The following is a 22,210-nucleotide window of genomic DNA, read 5'->3' on the forward strand; positions in this document are numbered from 1 at the left end:
TAACCATTTGTCTGAAATGGTACAGGGTTTCCTGCCTAAGCAGGGGGTGGACTAGAAAACCTCCAAGGTCCCTTCCAACTCTGCTATTCTATTCTAAAGAAAGTAACTCAGAAAGTAACTTCCCTAGCTTATCAGGCTAAAAAAAAGAAATATTGAGAGATTTGTACTTTCGGACTTTCAAGAGTCTGTTAATGTAGCTTTACCATGAAGGAGAATTAGCTCAACTGCTTGGGTTTCTTGTCTGGTCTATCTGTGAAAGCTGACAAATGGGTATAATGACTTCTTCCCAATTTTAAAGACTCAATTTAAAAGTGATGCCAAACGCATACTGTTAAGGATTCATGCACAGTAGAGAAGAGAAAATGGAAATGTGTCCTGCAAGAAGGATATTTTGGCCCTAGGCAAGAGGAAATATTGATGTCAAAATTGGTTATCCTTTCATGTAATCAATAAATAAACCAATAATACATCAAGTCCCACCTTAGGCATGAAGCCAGATGAATGATTTTGGAACAGTCTCTCTTGTTCTCAGCCCTAGGAAAAAGAAGGCAAGGGCAAATCACTTCTGCCAAATTTGCCAAAAAAAAAAAAAAATCCTGCCAGGTAATCCAGGCAGTCACCAAAAAATCAACACTGATTTCAAGGCACCAGGGGAAAAAAAATCAACTAATACAGAAAAAGAAGGAAAGATTAACAAATAAGATTTTATCGAACATATGGAGGCATATTTACAGCAGGATGGGAATGCCACCTGCTCTTTGTTTCAACTCATTGATACAAACAATGTCAAATATTTTATTTAAATAATACCTTTGTTGTTGAACAAGAGAATCATTTGAAAGCAACATAAGTCTATTATGTATCTCAGTGAGAATACAAAGATAAACTCTTTTTATATATAGATCAATCCTAATAATGTTTATTAAGAACTATTCTGAGGGCAGTTTAACTCATACAGTACTTTGTGGTCATGTTTTCTGTATTCATTAACGTTATGAAATATATCGATAGACTTATTGGTAAAACATTTTTAAACAACAAGCATATTGTATTGAATTGTATGCCTACTACTGGGATTTAACATGTTCTGACGATTTTTATGCTCTAGAAGTAGCAAAAAGAATAATCATAGGAGATGGAAAAATATTTTAACTCCAGATTTAAAAACTTGGATTTTAGAGATCTTTGATCCAGCAGTTTTTGAGGAAATGTATACAATATATTCTTTCAATCAGAATATGTTACATTATCTTTCCCCCTTTGATCAATAATTCTTGGATAGGCTTAGTGACTACTAAAAGCTTGGTTTACTTTTTTTTTTTTTCAAAGATCTACAAAAATCAGGTGAAATTGGAATATATTTGTAATTATCGGCATTTTGTCTTTCTTTGTTTTTCTTTGTTGTGTTTTTTTTTCTTTGATGATGATTTGTTCATTTTTATTATGTATATTTGTTTGAAAGGGACTGTCTTGCACGAGGAGGAGGAGGAGGGGAAGGAGAAGGAGAAGGAGGAGGAAGAGGAGAAAGAGGAGGAATGTCCATCCTGAAGTTTACTTCCTCTTCAATATCTTTAGAATTTTAGCAGTACAATCTGATATGATAGATATTTATTTTCAAAGCTCTATTCAAGTCAACATTTAAAGTTAGCATAATATTCAGATCTACATTGCTAATCTATACACATCAATCAATCAGAAAAGAGCTGGAAGGGACCTTGGAGGTCTTCTAGTCCAGCCCCCTGCTCAAGCAGGAGATCCTATACCATCTCAGACAAGTGACTGCTCAGTCTCTTCTTTAAAACCTCCAGTGATGAAGCACCTATAATTTCTGAAAGCAAGCTGTTCCACTGGTTAAATGTCCTCACTGCTAGGAAGTTAGGACATCAACCTGAGAATAAACTTTTTTTTTCCATTTTTGGGACTGGATTTAGTGAACAAGCGGCTTCATATATTTAAGTCATACATCCAAACAACAGCATACATTTTGGACAACGTTTTTCAAGTTTTCTTTTTTTAAAAAAATGATTCTGTATTAGTACCAAACATCACATCAGTATTATAACTTGCACTTCATATTCTCCATTCCAAAAATGCAAACATCTTTATAATCCAAATTGAAAGATGCCTGGGTATCATCTGCTAAGTTGGTTTAACTGAGACAGTTTACATCTGGTGATCGACTTTAGCAAACACTAAGGACATGTGTCACAGAACATATGCATTTAATACATCAGTAGCGCTTGAGCCGTTCACTCAGAGATCTCACTGGAATGTCCATTCTTGTTTTTTTTCATCTGTCAACCCAGTTTGCAAAAGACTCAGTGCCCACTGGTGGCATAAAGTGGAAACGGCAGTAGAAAATTCCTTAATTTCAACTGAATAATCCCAAACTCATAGTCAGGTCATTCACCCCTTTTCCTTAGCTTTGGAAAAAAAATTTGAAGGAGTTATTGATTATATGCAAAATGCTTTCGGGAATAGCAATGTTCAAATGCAAAAAAGGTAGATAAATAAGTGTCCAAGACATGTGATGTTAAACAGGAACAATTTAGCTTTTTATAATATTCTGATAGAAAGATATTAAGGTTCAGTGAGGCCTTGACCCAACAACTTTTATGGAAGCTTCCTTCTTCTTCTCGCAAACTCCTAATCATTGTATAATGAGGTGCAACTCCAGAAGAGAAGACATGAAAAATGTGTATTACTTTTTCAAATCCTTCCTTCCTTCCTCCATTCCTCCAATCCCTCCTTCTTCCCTCCCTTCCTCCCTCCCTTTGTTCTTCCTTCTCCCTTCCTCCCTCTTTCTCTCTCTCACACACATCTACTTACATATATTGAGGCACTATCAAATGAGCTTACGGTATTAAACTCTTCCCACTGCATTTGAAAAATATCTTTCCAAGAGAAACCAAGCTTAGAAGGCATATGAATCTAATCAACTCAGTGCAGCTCGTTTCTCCATAAGCTGCATATTCTCTCGTTGAAATTCAACTGAAGATGCAACTATAATAAAGTGAAACCCTGACGCAAAATGAAATGCTGGCCTCCACCAAAAATTCACAATGCAGAATCAAAACAGAATAGCCTATTGTGTTCACAGTGCAAGTTATGATTCACAGCTAGCTCAACTAACCAATGGTTTTCCCATTCATAGTGTGAACATCTGGCATAATGAAAGTCTGCAGTCAGTTTCCAATATAAATAGCTTGGGAAATGGAGGTTGTATTTAACAGATCAAAATCAAGCACACTTTCCAGCATAAACACATTCAACAACTCAAATTATATAGAGAGATAGATAGATAGATAGATAGATAGATAGATAGATAGATAGATAGATAGATAGATAGATAGATAGATAGAGGTATAGATACACACATACACACAGTATGTATTACAGTGTGTTAATCTTGGTACTTAATTACCTGCAACTAACTAATATAGAACTAAATGATACATTACTTTGCTGCTATTATGCAAGTATTTTGGTGCTACAAATCCAGTCACAAAAGACATTTTAAAAAGATCCTGGAACGTTACAGAAAACTCTGTAATTATTCTTTCTTTCTCAGCAGAAGGATGCTAGTCCTCTAATCCTAGAGACTTTGGATTGTTTTCTGGAAAAGAAAATAACTAATTTCTATTCCTATCTTTCCTGCAATTGTACCACTGAAAAAATATGGGCTCAGAGATGAGAAATTGCACTGCAATTGAGTCAAACTCAAGCAGGTGTAGCAATGAAGGTAAGTTTAATCAAATAATTTATGACATAGTACATGTAGAACAAAACAAAACGAATAATTTTTTTTAAAAAAAAAACCCAAGATCGAATTCTATGAAGAATTGCATTGTAGATTATTCAGGAATTATTCAGGAATTAGAATTGTTCCAAAGCAGAGGTGGGCAATTCATGTTCCCAAAGAGCCACAGGAGAAACTGGGGCTATTGGCTATAGTGGAAGGCGGAACCAATAGGCGGAACCTAATTCTGCCATCAGTGCCCACATGTGCTGGGAGGAGGAAGTGAGGAGCCTTGCCCTACCTCATTCTTCTGTTGCTGGGGCAGGAAAGCTCATTCGTTCACCAGGTATCTAAGAAGTACATTCAGGTTTTTCTCCTGCATTTCGCAGCACACTTATTTATATTTTATTTTCCAACTTCCAGTTGACCTCATATGGGCCAGACAGGGACAGCCAAAGGGCCGGTTGTGGCCCAGGGACTGTACAGTACCTAGGTCTGTTCCAAAGAATAGTTACATGAACCCAAAGTATTGTCATCAAAAGACTTAAGGGGTACTCGCAGTGGTGTGATTCAACCGGTGTAACAACCAGTTCGGTGAGCATGTGCTTTGCACGCATGCTTTACATTTTAAAAAGCCCATTTTCAACTCAATTACTTACCTTCTGCCTCATCCCCAGTGAGTAAAACAGCTGATGCGCGGCAAACTGCTTTGCCGCGCGAATCAGCTGTGCTAAAAACAAACAGGAAATAAAGCACAGGAAAGAGCAGAGGTGGGTGGACAAGGCCAAATGCTCACCAGAAATACTGGTTCGCCCAAACCATTCCAAACCGTTAGAATCCCACCTCTGGGTACTCATAATTTTGAGTCTGATGGGCATATGGCTTTTGAAAAGTTGAATTTTTGTCATGGCATTCTCAAGAAACATATATTGGCGGTGTGGCTTGCTCATTCATAACATGGCTGTCATGAATTGGAAGGAATATCCCATCCGTCTCTCTCATACAAATATTTTTCTCCAGCTCTTTCTGGGGAGTCTTTGGCGCTCTCTGAGCTTGATTGTTTGCTGGCAGACGTTCATAACTAGGCACAATGGTTAGAATGTAGTATTGCTGGCTAATTCTACTCACAACCTGGAGTTCGATCCTGAAAAGAAAGTCTAGTTGCCTTTTGAAAAAAAAAAAAAAAAGCACCTTTAGGATAACCATGACTTGGATGATTAAGAATCTCTGTAGACATTTGCTCTGCTTCACCTTTTGCACGTATCCACATTGTGTTGGTACTATCCCTTGACCAACCTATCTACCTTCATATGCAATTTTTTTTTGCATTCTTTTCTTTATTGTCAACAAAATATTCTTATATCATCCTCTCTGTGAGCCATCAAAATGGCCTCATCTGTGTATGTATCTGATATTATTGATGTTTCTTCTGGAAAGTATAATTTCATTTTCTCATGAAAGCTACTTAGCTGCTCCATGTTTGATCTAATTGTGACTTCCTAAGCATTGTATCTATTCTTTAAGAAGCAGATAAGTATGTCTATGTTTTTAAGGACTATTCATCATGTATTGTGAGCTACACAATCAAAAGCCTTTCTATAATAATTAAAATGGAAATGAAATTCCCTTGCCCCTTTTATTATCCTTCGGATGTTAAGAATGTGGGATATTCTCTAGTGCCTCTCTGCCACTTCTGAATTCAGCTTGTTCATTTGGGTCAGTAATTTCCTTTTCCAACTGATTTCATAAAAGATACTTTCTTTTTCTTCTTCTTATGATAAAACAGATGTGACATGGGAGTTCATGATTAGATCTCCCAATAAGTTTTTGAAAGTTAAAAGTAGTCACTACAATTTGATGTAGCAGCACAGAAATGGAAAGAATATAGAAATATAGCAACAAGGTCACATAGTGTAATAAGATTGGGACTGTCCTCATTGTGAGTTGTGTTGGGAAGGGAGGCTCAGCCAATCTCATTGTACACATGTTGTACTCTGACAATAAAAGGTAATAATAAAATATTTCTCTACTTGTGATCATCTTTGAAAAAGTTTCTAGGTGCAAACTTATGATTATTTTTAATCTGCAAGTTTAATAGCAGATTTGTAGTAGGGAAGAATCTTATTTGGAGTATACTAAAAGTCCTGCAATCCCATTGTCCTAATATAAGTCCCTTTTTATGACCCTGTAATTTCTTAATTCGGGGTAGAGTCACAGCTGAGCATTTACCAGCTGGATTCCCTTCCTGACGCCACACTAAGTTCACAGCAGATTTTTTTCTTTTCTTTATGCCCTAGGAGAGACATATCTGCTGCTACCTAGGATTGAACTTTCAGCCTTCTGAGTGAGAGATGAACATCTTCAGCACCAGGCCACCACACCACTCAGATATTACCCTAATATGAACCACCCAATACATTTATGTTAAAAAGAATCCACTGTTTTTGTCTGGTTTGTAGGATGAGAAAGAGAATAATACTGAGAAGGAATCTGATTGAGAGATCCATGATTAACATTACAGACTTTTCAATTCTGTGTGATCCACTAATTTCAAGGAGGGCAGTAAGGCATACTTATTAGATTTAGGAATTTAGTCTGTGTCCTCAACAGATGATTCTGCTGGACTCCTGCTCTTCCGTATACATTGATGTTTTCATCATACAAGGAATGGGGTGGTATAAAACAGAGGATTAATCTCCCCTAACCTTGCTGGACAAAGTAACATAATAACAGAGTCAAGCAGGAAACCCTACACCATTTCAGACAAATGGTTGTCTAATCTCTTGCTAACAACCTCCACTGTTGGTGTACCCACAACTTCTGCAGGCAAGTCGTTCCACTGATTGGTTGTTCTGACTGTCAGGAAATTTCTCCTTAGTTCTAGATTGCTTCTCTCCTTGATTAGTTTCCCTCCATTGCTTCTTGTCCTGCCCTCGGGTACTTTGGAGAATAGCTTGACTCCCTCTTCTTTGTGGCAGCCCCTGAGATATTGGAACACTGCTATCATGTCACCCCTGGTCCTTTTCTTCATCATACTAGCCATACTCAGTTCCTGCAACTGTTCTTCATATGCTTTAAGCCTCTAGTCCCCTAATCATCTTTGTTGCTCTTCTTTGCACTTTTTCTAGAGTCTCAAATTATTTTTAATATTGTGGCGACCAAATCAAGCACTGGCTTGAATGCTGCTCCTCTTCAAAATAGGATATCCCAACATTACTGTAGCTGTTGAAAGGGGGGGCGGGGTATCTTTAAAATTCCTATTTGAACAAAGCATCATCATTGAAACATGGCAGGCTGAATAAAAGGACACAGATGATAAAAGGAAAGATAAAAAGGGTGAAATGAGGTCAGACTTGTAACTGTGAAAATCAAAGTCTTTATTGATCAATGTACTAGGAGGCAGACTAATAGAAGAATGTGAAGGGAAAGATACATAACCTTAAAACACACACAGAAAGTAATTACATTTCTCAAGTGTGTGAGCCTATGTATCGTTTTAGATATAGGACGTGTTGGGATTGTAATATTTACGTTCAATAGGAGGAGATAAAACTTTAAAACAAAAGTGTTCATCCTTGGCAACTTTTAAGATTTTGAACTTCAACTTCCGGAATTCCTCAGCCAACATGTCAACATGGCTAGCTGGGGAATTTGGGGATTTGAAATGCACAAGTCTTTTTTTTAAAATTTATAAATTTTTATTGAAGAAACACAAACAAAAAAAAACATTAAAAACATTCAACATGGTACAATCTTCCTAACCCACATATTTGTCTTACATTGCTAGATCACATATAAAAATAATAATATATATATATATATATATATATATATATATATATATATATTTGTTTTCTGAGGTTCTTGCGGGAGTTTATATGTGGATCTTTGTTGTTTTCTCCCCGAAGATTCTGAGTATCAGGCAACGTGATGAGTCTCATTCATCATCTTCAGGCTTTGTCTCCGGCTCTGTGCTTCTCAGAGTAATGGAGATTGCAGCTGCTTCCTCCTTAACTGCCAGTGGGGTGGGACTGATTGGGTGGGGCTCTGCCTGACTGGGTGGGGGTGTGTCTCATTGGTAGGGTTTGGCTGTGTTCTGATTGGTTGGGAGTTAGCCCTGATTGGTTGAGCGTGTCTGTTCAGGGGCTTGGTTGTGCTCAGGTTAGTCTTAGTTGCTGGGATTTGAGCTGGTGAGTTGTGATCTGCGTTTGGCTTGAGTTCGTGGCCTTCTGCTCACATGGGTGTCGGTTTGCTCATGTGGCCGGAGGGTTTGAAGTGTGTGATGCAGCTGCCGGCAGCTTGGTCCATGGTGTCATCTTCTGATGGAGATCAGTTTCATGGAAGTGGTGGTGGCGGCATCTTGTGGCTCTCATGACCCACACCCATGAGAGCCACACAAGATGCCGCCACCACCACACTTCCATGTAGAAAACAGACTCCCACCCACTCAGAAGATGAGACATGACCATGGACCAGAAGCTGCACGGCAGCTGCATCACTACCCACTTCAAACCCTCCGAGCCATACATGAAGCAAACCGACACCCACTATGAAGATGCAGAAGGACCACGAACTCAAGCCAAACAGCAAGATCACAACTCACCAGCTCAAATCCCCCAGCAACTAAGACTAACCTGAGCACAACCAAGCCCCACCTGAACAGAACACGCTCCAACCAATCAGAACACGGCTAACCCCCAACCAATCAGAACACAGCCAAACCCCTACCAATGAGAACACACCCCACCCAATCAGAACACAGCCAAGCCCCCACCCAATCAAGTCCCACCCCACTGGCAGTTAAAAGGAGGAAGCAGCTGCAATCTCACATTACTCTGAGAAGCACAGAGCCGGAGACAGAAGCCTGAAGATGATGAATGAGACTTCATCGAAACGTTGCCTAGATACTTCGAATCTTACGCGGGAGAAAACCCGAACAACTAAAGATCCATATATATATATATATATATATATATATATATATATATATATATATATATATATATATATATTTGTTTTCTTAAGTTTTCACGACACTTACATGTATGGCATTCAGCGTCTGCAGAGGCCTGATGATGGCAGATGAGATTCTGCTGAAACGTCGACAGCTACTATGACGTGGGAAAATACCCGAGCAAAGCCGAATGCCATACATATATACCCGAGCAAAGCTGAATGCCGTAAATGTAAGTGTATATTCTTAAGTTTTCGTGGGTACTTACATTTATGGCATTCGGCTTTGCTCGGGTATTTTCCCACGTCATAGTAGTTGTGCTTTTAAAGTTGTAGCGACGTTTCAGCAGAATCTCATCTGCCATCATCAGGCTTCTGTATTGTGTTCGTCTGTGAGTCAGGCTTTTATAGTGGTTTCAGATTTAAATTTGGGGCAGCCTATTGCTGTGCCAGAATGGTTTTTTCTTCAACCTGATTGGTTGGGAGTCTTGGTCTGTGTTTATTGGTCTTGGAGTTCGCTGTGTTCTGCTTGATTGGTGGTGTGGAGATTTTTTTGTTTGTGAGTTCAGGCTTCCAAATGATTGACAGTCTGGTGGAATCATCTCTTCTATGTTTCGGCAGAATCTCATCTGCCATCATCAGGCTTGTGTATTTGTGTTCGCCTGTGAGTCAGACTTTCACAAAACAGAAACAGCTATGAAAGTCTGACTCACAGACGAACACTATACAGAAGCCTGATGATGAGATTCTGCCGAAACGTTGCTACAACTTTAAAAGCACAACTATAATGATATGGGAAAATACCCAAACAAAGCTGAATACCATACATGTAAGTACCCACGAAAACTTAAGAAAACATACATACATACATACATACACACACATTTAGTCATTTTTTATTGTCTTGATCCTTCGTCTTTTCTAACCAACCATAAAACTTATTCCATATTTTATAGTAATCCGATTCATCCTTATTTTTAATTCCTTTGTCAATTTGTCCATTTCTGTGCGCATCCAATTTTTCCTAATTATTTCTGATTCATTTGGAGTTTCTTTATCTTTCCATTGTTGTGATTTTTTTTTGAAATGCACAAGTCTTAATGTTGCCAAAGTTGGACCGTTTCCCCCCACCCTGCACTGCTCTAAACACAAGGGTTTTGCAAATGCCTATGCTTTTACTTTTCCAATGTTTTAATCAACAGTCAAATAGTCAATGCTACAATTATTCCATTGTTCTAAAATGGTCTGGATCTCCAGAGCAATCCCCTTGTTGACTGTAAATTATAATAGCACTCTTATATCAACCCCATAAACTGTAATCCAAGTCTGTAGTAGCTACTCAGTTATATTTGCCTAGGTGCAGAGGTGGTATTCAGCAGGTTCTGACCAGTTCTGGAGAACCAGTAGTAGAAATTTTGAGCAGTTCGGAGAACTGGCAAATACCATTCTGACTGGCCCTGCCCCCATCTATTCTCTGCCTCCCAAGTCCCAGCTGATTGGCTGGGTCTTCTTTTGTTGCCCTGCTCAGGAGAATGGAGCTGGAAAGCAGGTTAGTGGGTGGGGAGGGAATGGGGATTTTGCAGTATCCTTCCCCTGCCATGCCCACCAAGCCAAGCCCACAGAACCGGTAGTAAAAAATTTTTTGAATCCCCTAGGTGAGGTGGGTTTGGTGAACTTTGACGTTTGTTATAGCCCCTGGAGGAACTATGTGAGAATTTGAACCAAGAACACTTGGTTCACATTCCTCCATATGCTCTTGACATATAATCAGTGTAGCAAGAATAGAGGGCTAGCCGATTGCTTAACTCTGCTTTAAAATCTACCAGTAGATCAGGTTTCCTCTACCATAATTTTCTCCCATATGGAAAGAGAAACACTTACAAAAAGTAGGAAGAGTTTGGCCAATGATTCATAACAACTAATTTTTGCAAGTAATTCCAGGGTGGCCTATAATGTATTCTCTGGGTGAGTAAATCTAGCCAAGAGTGGGAGATACCTAACAGCCTATTGTTTGTAATACAAGGGTTTTTTTTATTGTAATTTAGCCAACCCAAATGAGATCTACAGCTATTAAAGATTAATAATGTTCTCACATGGCCAGAGTCATGTTTGCAACTTAGCAAGAAGAATGGTGACCTGAAATGTTTATTCATTTATTCAATTGAGTATGTATTAGATGTGAGAAAAGCTAATCATGCCTGCTCTCTCTCCCTTAATTTTTTTTCATGGAACAAATTAATGCATCCATGAAAGCATCCCTTGAAAAACAAACCATACCTCTTCTAAAGACAAGGCCAGCACATTTTCTTTCTTCCTGTCCTTCCTTCCTTCCTTCCTTCCTTCCTTCCTTCCTTCCTTCCTTCCTTCCTTCCTTCCTTCCTGTCCTTCCTTCCTTCCTTCCTTCCTTCCTTCCTTCCTCTCTCTCTTCCACCATTTTTGCCTACTGTAGCTGCACATTGGCACAAATTTAAACCAGGTTGCATCTTACAGAGGTGTAATAAATAAAAGGTATCCAATTCCTACTTACCCTCCACCTGGACATTAGTGACTATACATGATGACCATACATGAGTGACTTTTTGATGTCCACCCTCTTCAACATTATATTTATATAAACATTGAAAGGAGCATCTAAAGCAGTGGTGTCCAACCTTGGCAACTTTAAGACTTGTGGACTTCAACTCCCAGAATTCCTCGGCCAGCTTTGCTGCCAAGGTTAGACACCCCTGATCTAAAGTATTTAGATTTATTTGAGCCAAGGTGGTGCAGTGGTTAGAGTGCAGTTCTGCCGGCTACTTCTGCTGCCTGCCAACTGCCTGCAATTTGGCAGTTCAAATCTCACCAGGCTCAAGGTTGACTCAGCCTTCCATCTTTCCGAGGTGGGTAAAATGAGGACCCAGATTTTGGGGGGGGCAATATGCTGACTCTGTAAACCGCTTAGAGAGGGCTATAAAGCGGTATATAAGTTTAAGTGCTATTGCTATTTCGTTACCTGCAGGGGGACTCAAATCGTTGGATTCCAGAAAGGACAGGATTCCAAGACATTAGCCAACCTTACTTGAAAGCTTCCCCCCCCCACCCCGCCCCGAACAATCTCATTAACCCAAACATATTGAGAAATAGAACCAGAAGGCATGTGGAGAGTTGGAAGCAATGAGCACAGTGGAACTCCTGCTAAGCTATCCTATAGGTATGCAGAGATAAGTAAGTTACCCCTCCTAATCAAGAGTTAACCTCTGTTCTCAGTTTCAGGATACCGCTAACTCCACACAGATTCCTCTCGTGGATTTCCACAGAATAAGAGGCAAGGAATTGCATTACATGAGAGTGAATGGAAGGCCTATTATTGGCACTTTTGCAATGACAAAGCTTAAGGTGACTCTGCTGCAGATGGTAAAGCCAAAGCAAACATCAAAGCACAGGTAGCTTAATATGGATACAGATGTGTGTGCGTGCATGCATATTAAAGAGTGCATTAAATATTAATCCCATATATAGTACTGTAATAAAACTGTAATAATGTTTAAACATAAGTGGCAAGTGCATTTTGTCTAAATCTCACCAGCTTTGCATTCATTAGTCAGACCCCTGGAAAGTAGGAGCCAATTTACTTCTGAGTGAGCAATTGGTTAGATTTACTGTCTGCATGCATTTTTCTGGTTGCATTGCATTTTTTTCCCCTCCCCTTTCTTCTGGTAATATTTTAATTTGATAGAATTTCATGTTGCTTTATTTTTTATTGCATATTCTCCTTCCACACCGGGATAATTTTTAATAATGAAAAGTAGCTTTTGAAAGCATGTACAAATAAAAGGACGAGCAATGTAATCTCCTTTTAAATAGGAAAGCTGAAATGCCAAAAACATGTTACAGATATTAGAACTGAATGAGCCTCACCATGGGATGGATCCTATTAGCAAGAATTGATTCAAAGGATACATTGGATATTATTTCAAATTAGAATTGGATCTACAGTAAGTTGGCTCTTGAGTTCATTGTGGTCCCAAAGCTTCTCCCACTTGGCAAATGGGCTTGGAAATTATGAACTTTGATAATAAGGGCACGTGGAACTTATTCCAGGATTATGGGAAATATCTCCTTCCAAAAATGCCAGCAAAATTGGGGCAAGCAGGATGACCATTGCTTTCATTGCTTTCCTTTCTTTTTCCCTCCAGCATTGAAATGCAAATGACATTTTCTCAGCCATTCTAGTGTCCATCTGCTGGACAGCACTGCAGCTGAAAGTTTCCCAAATGGCTTTGATAGAAACCCTCTGAAATATAAAGCAGCATCTTAATGAAACTCAACTCTTAAATATCCTGTCTCTAAGAACTAAAAACTCTGGTGCAACAAGGATCCATACGTTATTACCCATAAGTCAGTATCAGTAGCAGATTATGAATATTTGTGAAGTGGTCTGAGGATGGATAGCTACTCATGTAGTGCAAAATCCACCACTCTGGGAATGTCATTAAGACAAACTTCTATGTTCTGAAAATTGGAATGAATCAGCGGGTTTTCAAGAGTAAAATTTGCTTTAAGAATGGAGAGAGAGAGAGAGAGAGAGAGAGAGAGAGAGAGAGAGAGATTCCTAGACAGAACACAGTGAACATTTATTTTTATATTCCCATAAAACATAAACCCAGCCTCATTTTTAAAATGAGGCTTTTGGCTTTACTTTGGAAAGATTTAGTGTTCAGTCATTTGGGATGAAATATCCCTGATGGTGCCTCTCCATGCAGAGATCCATCTTCCATTAACACCTTCCTCCTAGCCTTTCATCGGATGTAATGATTGCAAGAAGGATGGGCTGGACACCTCTCACAGAACTATATCGAAAACTCATTAGGCTTTTATAAATATCCATCAGGAGCAAATGGGTTACTTATTGTCTGGGTCTCAGCGCAAAGCAAATTGTCCCAGTTGCTAAGGGTAACTCCTTGTCCGTGGTCCACGGACAAGCATGAACAGAACAGCTGTGGAGTCGGCATTGACACTGGGTGAGCAAGGGATGGTGCCCATTTATTGATGAAATTTTAAACAGGGAGGACAATGTTCTTCCCACTGTGGTCAAACCCAGTGATTCATTTGTATTTCTCTCTGCCTCTCTTGCCATCTGTGCAGGCTGTTGTTTTCAAAATCTCAGAGGAATCAGAGTGGCATTGTATGGAGATCTGATTAAATTGTCAAGGGAAAGCAATCTATCACTGATAGGGGCCAGGAATTGGTTGGAGACCATTTACAATGGGGTCTCCTTCAGTTTTTAGGACTTGCCTTCCTTTCTGCCCGCTTTCATTTTAGTCTAATGCCAAACCATTAAAAAAAGAAACCCACCTAAACTCAAATGACAGAAATTTAAACTCTTAGACAGAGATGGTAATGAAATATATCTATGTTTTACAGTGGTCAAAGGTGAATTAAATTGCATTATAGCAGGGAGAAAGGAAAGGCTGGTATCGGTGTGTATCATGAGTTGAACATGGAAATTCAACTTTGTCATTAACAAATAAATAGGTGGATAAAATATCCTCATGATTTTACGCTGGCTAATAGTGAAATGGGATATGGATATGGTGGTTCTTAAGAGAAGTCTAGACAGCCTTTTGATCATTGGTGATAGGAAGAATTATTATTGCTATAATATTAAGATGTTGAAATAAGAGACTTGGGAAAACCAAAATTCATGTCAACTTTTATTTATGCAACTTCACTGGGTGACTTTCAGTTAGTCCCTGTCTCCTGACCTCTGTATCCTGCAGAATTATGTATGGCTCCTAAAGAGAAAGTGAGATGGAAGGAAAGACATGGATAGACATATTTTTAGGATTGTAAGTCACCCAGAGTTACCCTATGGTATGGTAAGATGGGTGGCTAATAAATTTTATAAATAAATAAAGATTGAAGGGTGGGAGGATGGATGGATAGGTGGATGAATGGATGAAGAGAGAGAAAGAGGAAGAGAGGATGGAAAGAAAGAGAGAATTGAAGGGAATGTTGACAAACCCCAGTGAATTTTATAGGTGGTCAAAAACTAAGGAAATATATGTTTTTGAATTGTGACAACAGAACAGAACAGAACAGAACAGAACAGAACAGAACAGAATAGAATAGAATAGAATAGAATAGAATTCTTTATTGGCCAAGTGTGATTGGACACACTAGGAATTTGTCTTGGTGTAAATACTCTCAGTATACATAAAAGAAAAGATACATTCATCAAGAGTCAAGAATCATAAGGTATAGCACTTAATAATAGTCATAAGGTACAATAAGCAATAAAAACATACTAGGAAACAGTCAATATAAATCGTAAGGATACAAGCGTCAAAGTTACAGTCATATGGGAAGTCAAGTGGGAAGGGAGGGGTGAAAAAGACTGATAAGAAGATTAATAGTAATAGTAGTGCAGACTTTGTGAATAGTTGGACAGTGTTAAGTGAATTATTTGTTTAGCAGAATGATGGTGTTTGGGGGGGGGATGTCCTTGTGTCTAGTTGTTCTGGTGTGCAGTGCTCTATAGCATCATTTTGAGGGTAGGAATTGAAATGGTTTATGTCTAGGGTGTGAGGGGGTCTGTAGATATTTTCACAGCCCTCTTTTTGACTTGTGTAGTATATAACTCCTCAATGGAAGGCAGATTGGTAGCAATTGTTTTTTTCTGCAGTCCTAATTACTCTCTGAAGTCTGTGTCTGTCTTGTTGAGTTGCAGAACCAAACCAGACAGTTATAGAGGTGCAGATGACAGACTCAATAATTCTTATTTATGGAATTCATAGACAGATGATATGCAGAAAGGTAATAGATGGTTAGCTAGGATAGATAGATAATAGCAAATGGAGATGTCTGGGTAGATGGGTGGATGGATGAAGAAATCCCATGAAGAAATCTACATTGCTCACCTAGGACAAAAATGACTTGAAAACATCAATTCCAACACACGACATCCGCATTCTCATTTTTTCTCATAACATAGCGTGATTCAACCTCTGTTTGCTTCCCTCCACTCTATTATAAAGTTCTTTCTATCCAATGGAGGCTTCCAATTAAATCTAAGCTGAATCCTAGTAATGAACATATGAGTTCACAATCATGTTGAGAATAAAACAAGGTGGGGCTCATGCTTGGCTAACAATTGTCAGGTTTGTGTTTGAGACCCAGTTGCATGGTTGGATGAGCTCCCATCACTCCCTCCAGCTCCTGCCAGCCCAGCAGTTTGAAAATGTGGAACCATGAGTAAATAGACAGGTACCACTTTGGTGGGCAACTTCATGGGGACATGAAAGGAGACCCAACCAGGTGTCCCCTGGGCAACAATGATGTCACCGACTAATTCTTTCAACCTGGAAGCACCAAGGAATGGGATGGGGAGAAAAAGCACTTATGGGATGCTCTCCCAATGGAATGAGAGGAGAGATCAGCACCAATAAATTCATTTAGGCATCCTTCATTGATTTTTATTAATGCAAGAGAGTTCAGTGCAGAGAACTCTCTACATCTACAACTCTCTCCACACTGTTTGACCACGACACAGCTTGTGTTACATGTCAAAAAGGATTTGCAACAGGATACCAGTGTGCTGCTGACATTGGTCCATGTTACCTTTGAATCACCCCTCCAGAGGCTATTGCTCTCTGGTTTTGCCAGGAATTGTGTTCATGTTAAATGACTGCAATAGTGTTCATGGCCACAGATACTGATTAAGCAGCTAAATTCAAGATAAGTGAAGGAAGCATATTGAATGAGCACATAGACATAAAAAGAGAAACATGTGTGTCCCTATCACATCCTGTGTTGATTTTGCCATGAATTTTATTCATGTTAAATGACTGCAATAGTGTTCATGGTCACAGATACTGATTAAGTAGATAAATACATGATAAGTGAAGGAAGCACATTGATTGAGTATATGGACATAAAAAGAGAAACACATGTGTCCCTATCCCATCCTATGCTGGAATTCTCACAGGTTCAGAAGAACATTTGAAAAGGAGGCTCCAACAAGAATATTCAATCATATCACATACATTTGTTTAGCGTACACTTAACAATAAATAAATGAAATGACTCGGACTAGTTTCAGCATCACTGTTCAAAAACCTTTGGGTTGGGTGTGTTTGCTTTGATGTGTATTTCAAACAATGAGTTGTTGGTAGTTTAAACCTTGAGGAATAGTAAAACAGCAGACAGAAAAAAAAAACCAGCAGTGAATATGAAGTGTGGGAGAAGCAGCAAACCCAGTTAGAGGTAGTCCTCAAATTATGACCGCAATTGGGTTCAGAATTGGACTGCCAGTATTATGAGAGTGTGTTATTTTCTCCTTGGTAGTTCATTATCCTAATCAATGACCCCGATCAAATCTCTATCAATCCTGGCAAGCTACTATATATAAACAAGGAGCATGCCCCACATCCCATTCTAGCACTGATGACATAACCTAGTTGGGCAATGAAATGTCTGCAAGCAAACAACCAAGCTGAGAAAGCACTAAGGACTCAGTAGTCCAACCCTCAGCTGTATGTATTCTTTTCTATTGAATTACCTTTCTTACCTTCTTTCTAGGACAAGTGTGAAAATTAGCAAACAAATTATAACAAAACAGTTGCTAAATTCTAAGCTGAGGACCAGCTCTATTATTATTTTTTATTATTTTTATTTTTAAGAAGTGGGCTTCTGCTTCCCCCCTCCTCTCTATTCACTGTTGTTCTCTTCTGACTGACTACAAGACTCTGCGATGCAATAATTGTTGTTACTGAAGAATAGTGCAAGGATATGCTGCATACATATTATTTCTTTTCTTATTGTTCACCTGTTCTTCCTTCCAGAGCGCTACTGAAACAATGGTCCAATGGAAGGCAGCTTAAAATAACCTGATAACGCATTCTGTTTGAGCATCCTCAAATGATGTTTTTTTTGTTCCAATGCGAAGTATTTTAATTATAGCTGCCCATATGGAAATAAACAGTTTGCAATGGGGATAGGCAGGCCCATGAATGACATTATCTTCCATCAGGGATGTAAAAACAAATCTATTCTATGTGTCTTTCCAAGAACAATTCTGCAATCCGTCAAAAAAAGTGGGGGAGAAAAACTGCTATGGCACGAACTGGAATGTACTTTATACTATATCAGTTGTCTTGAAATCTTTTTCAACTCCAATGCTGCATATAAAAACGTGTCTGCAGGCAAAAATGTATATTTGGCAGCATACAGGGGAAGAAAAACGTGCATTGGGAATATTCATGTAAACAACATTATGTACTAAGGATAATTACATAAAATGAATATATAAGGATAAATTGCAGGCAAGGGTACATTGGGGAAAATGTATACAAAGTAGAATACTTTATGTAGGGCAAAATATTTTCCCCCTTTTTGCTGAAAAAGATCACAGTGTATTTGTTTGATAGATTAAAACTGGAGGAATGTTACACTGACATGGATTGGGTATAGATTGGATTGGATGCACATTTTTTTGCCCCCCCCCCTGCCCCCCCCTGCCCCTTTTGTTTATCAAAATACACTGGCTACTAAAAAGAGAGATAATTTTCCCTGTTTTTTTTCTTCTTCTCATAAAGGGTTGGAACGGAATATGTGCCTACTTCTTAAAAAAGCTATCCACTGCCATCGTCGAACCTCTAAGCATAATCTTTGAAAAATCTTTCAGGACCAGCTCCTTGCCAAAACTATGGTCACAAGCCACAGTCATCCTCATCTTCAAAAAGGGAGACCCCAGCCTAGTTGAAAATTACAGACTGATCTCCTTATGCTGCGTCACCTGTAAAGTCATGGAATCAATTATTAACCAATCCATTATCCTCCACTTAGAGACAAACAACCTACTCTCTAATAAACAATTTGGTTTTAGAAAAAAAACTACCCTGTAATCTGCAACTCTTACACTGAAAAAACTTATGGACTACACAACTCGATCAGGGCAAAGCAATAGACGCAATTTACATAGACTTCTGTAAAGCCTTTGATTCAGTGGTACACGACAAACTACTCCTAAAACTAAAATCTTATGGTATCTCTGGACAACTGCATAACTGGATAGAAGCATTCCTGTCAAACAGACAACAAATGGTCAAAATTGGGAGCATCCTATCAAATTCTGTGCCTGTCAACAGTGGTGTCCCCCAAGGCAGTGTTCTAGGACCAACTCTCTTCATACTCTACATAAATGACATCTGTGATCACATTAAGAGCAACTGCATTCTCTTCACTGATGATGTAAAGCTATTCAACACCACAATACTGGTGTATTCAATACTACTACCCTCCAAAATGACCTTGACTGTGTAGCAGCATGGTCAATCAAATGGCAACTTCAAATCTCAACAAATAAATGCTCTATCTTACATATTGGCAAAAAAAATCAGAAAATAAAATACAACATAAATAGTCAAGACCTTGTTGATGATCCAACTCTTTAAAAGACCTTGGAATACTCATCTCTAATGACCTAAGTGCAAGAGCCCACTGTAACTACATAGCCAAAAAGGCATTAAGAGTTGTTAATCTAATCCTACATAGCTTCTTCTCTGGTAATATCACATTACTAACTAGAGCATACAAAACATTTGCTAGACCTATACTTGAATATAGCTCATCAGTCCAGAACCCATATCATGTATCTGATATTAACACAGTTGAGAAAGTCCAGAAATATTTCACAAGAAGAGTTCTCCGCTCCTCTACTCATTGCAGAATACCTTATGCCACCAAACTTGAAACTCTAGACCTAGAAAACCTAGAACTACACTGCCTTCGGTCCAATCTAAATATAGTATATAAAATCATACATTGCAATGTCCTACCTGTCAATGAATACTTCACCTTCAACCATAACAACACAAGAGCACACAATAGATACAAACTCAAGGTTAACCGCACCAAACTTGATTGCAGAAAATACGACTTCAGCAACAGAGTGGTCAATGTTTGGAATACTCTACCTGACTCTGTGGTTTCTTCCCCAACCCCCAAAAACTTTAACCTTAGACTGTCTACTATTGACTTCACTCTCTTCCTAAGAGGCCTGCAGGGGGCCTGCATGAGCGCACCAATCATGCCTACCATCCCTGTCCTATTGTTTCTTTTTATTTTTCTTATAAGTATCGATCTCATATATTCACAACTATGTTTATTCTTATACATGTATCTTGTAAGCGATTGACAAATCAAATAAATAAATAAATAAATAAATAAACAAACAAACAAACAAATAAATAAATAAATCAGCCAACCTGGCAAGGAGAAGGACGCAAGCGCAGAATTAGCATGGAGTTACATGACAACTGTCAAAGCGCTAGGACCAACCTTTGGACCTTATATTTCTTGGTTCCCAAGAGAAGGCTGCCAGTCCTGGGATGAATCTTGTATTTTAGGCAGAACATAATAAAGTAGTTGGGGTTCAGTAATTAAAACTCTGAACTTGTTGGGTGAAAAGCCAGCATGTTTGAGACTTGAGACTTGAGCTCCACGTAATGGGCGAGCTAACCTAGCAGTTCAAACCATGCAAATGCAACTAGATAAATAGGTACCACTTCAAGGGAAAGGTAACACTCTATGACATCATGCTGGCCACAGGACCATGGAAATGTCTTCGGACAGTGCTGATTTAGTGGCTTTGAAATGGAGGTGAGCATAGCCCCCTATAGTCAGCAACAACTAGTAGAGTAAAATCTGTAGGGACTGCCTTATAATAAAATAATTAGCTTGAACTGTGTGCATATGGGCCTGATTGTTCATGGCTGACATAAAACTCCTGAAAAGTTCATCCCAAGAGTCAGCAGGAGAAATAAAAGCACCACTTAGATGTGGATGTGTTTCTACCCACCAGGATGGGATATCTGCCCAAGGGAAGATACTTTATGCATCTATCTAACATACTCCATAGCTCTGATGAATTCAGAGGTTTCTCACTTCCCTCTAAGGGCAATTCTAGTGGCTTTCTCCTGAAGTAGAAGCCACTGATGCATGTCATGAGTGATTCCCTACCACTGTCATTGCAACCAACCAGCATATGATGCTGCCACACGTCAGACAAGGTTGCATATTTCAAAGCTCTGTTAATCATAAAAATTGAAACAGGAAATTCGGAACATTCTTTACAGCTTACCAGGTTCGGGGATGATTAGCTGTGCGCTGGTTTGTGCATTCCCAGCTTCGTTTTCAGCTACACACTGGTAGAAGCCTTCATCTGATTTTACTAAGCCCAGAATCCGCAGATTGCTGCCTCCCTAAAGAGAGAGAGACACACAGAAGCCAAAGGGTGATCTTGGAGCTGTGAATTCAAGGAAGGGATCAAATTGGGAACAACTTGTTTTTGACTACAGGTAGTCCTCGACTTATGACCACAATTGAGCCTAAAATTTATGTCGCTAAGTGAGTCATTTGTTCAATGAATGTTGCCCCCATTTTACCCCCTTTCTTGCCACCGTTATTAAGAGAATCACTGCATTTGTTAAGTTAATAACACGGTTGTTAAGTGAATCTGGCTTCGCCATTGACTTTGCTTGTCAGAAGGTCACAAAAGCAGATCACATGACCCCAGGACACGGCCACCGTCATAAATATGAGTCAGTTGCCGAGCGTCTGAATTTTGATCACATGGTCATGGGGATGCTGCAGCAGTCGTAAGTGTGAAAAATGGTCATAAGTAACTTTGTTCAGAGTCATTGTAACTTTGAACAATCACTAAATGAACTGTTGTAAGTTAACGACTAGCTGTATAGGTAGTCCTCGACTTAGAAGCACAATTGGGAGTAGAATTTTTGTTACTAAGCACGATGGTTATCTGAATCACATCTGATTTTACAACTCTTTTGTGTGAATCACTGCAGTTATTATATTAATCTGGTAGTCATTTATTTATTTATCTCTATTTATTTATTTATTTATCTATTTATTTATTTCTATTTATTTACCAAATTTATATGCCACCCAATCTCATTGTCACGTGACTTAGTTGTTAAATGAATCCAGCTTTCCCATTGAGTTTGCTTGTCAGAAGATGGCTGAGAAGGTTGCAAATAGTGATAGTTCAAAGCAGGAGGCCCTCTACCATCCCAGACAAATCCAGTATATTTTTCAACAACCTCCAGTGATGGAGCAACCATAACTCCAAGAGACAGGCTATTCAACTGTTTAATTGTCCTGTCAGAAAATTTCTCCTTAGTTCCAGGTTAAATCTCCGTCTGATGAACTTCCACCCATTGCTTCTTGTACTGCCTTCTAATGCTTTGTAGAATAAGTCAATCCCCTCTCCTCAGTGATGTCTCCTTAAGTATTGGAAGATAGTTATCATGTCCCCTCAATTCTTCTCTTTGATAGGCTACACAAACCTAATTTCCTCAACTGTACATTATCCCTGAATTTCCCAGAAACTACAGAAACGGGATGGACAATTCATTTCCCCCTAAGTGGACTTTTCAATATACTGAGGTAGCTGTCACATGACTAGAAATGAATAACAAGCTTCAAAATTTTGTTTATAGTTGAGAGATGAATTATGAG

General features: G+C 38.9%; 1 protein-coding gene across 1 annotated transcript in view; it reads right to left on the bottom strand.

Moving 5' to 3' along the window:
• The window catches only part of DCC (DCC netrin 1 receptor), a 1,175,771-nt gene that overhangs the window by 347,840 nt on the left and 805,721 nt on the right, over window positions 1–22,210 (bottom strand). The window contains exon 7 of the mRNA XM_087927493.1: window positions 20,814–20,934. Within this exon, the coding sequence (XP_087783619.1) occupies window positions 20,814–20,934 (121 nt within the window). The remainder of the gene's footprint in view (window positions 1–20,813; window positions 20,935–22,210) is intronic.

This window comes from Pseudonaja textilis, chromosome 2 (assembly GCF_049901715.1).
Source record: "Pseudonaja textilis isolate UNSWEBS1 chromosome 2, rPseTex1.2, whole genome shotgun sequence".
NCBI lineage: Eukaryota > Metazoa > Chordata > Lepidosauria > Squamata > Elapidae > Pseudonaja > Pseudonaja textilis.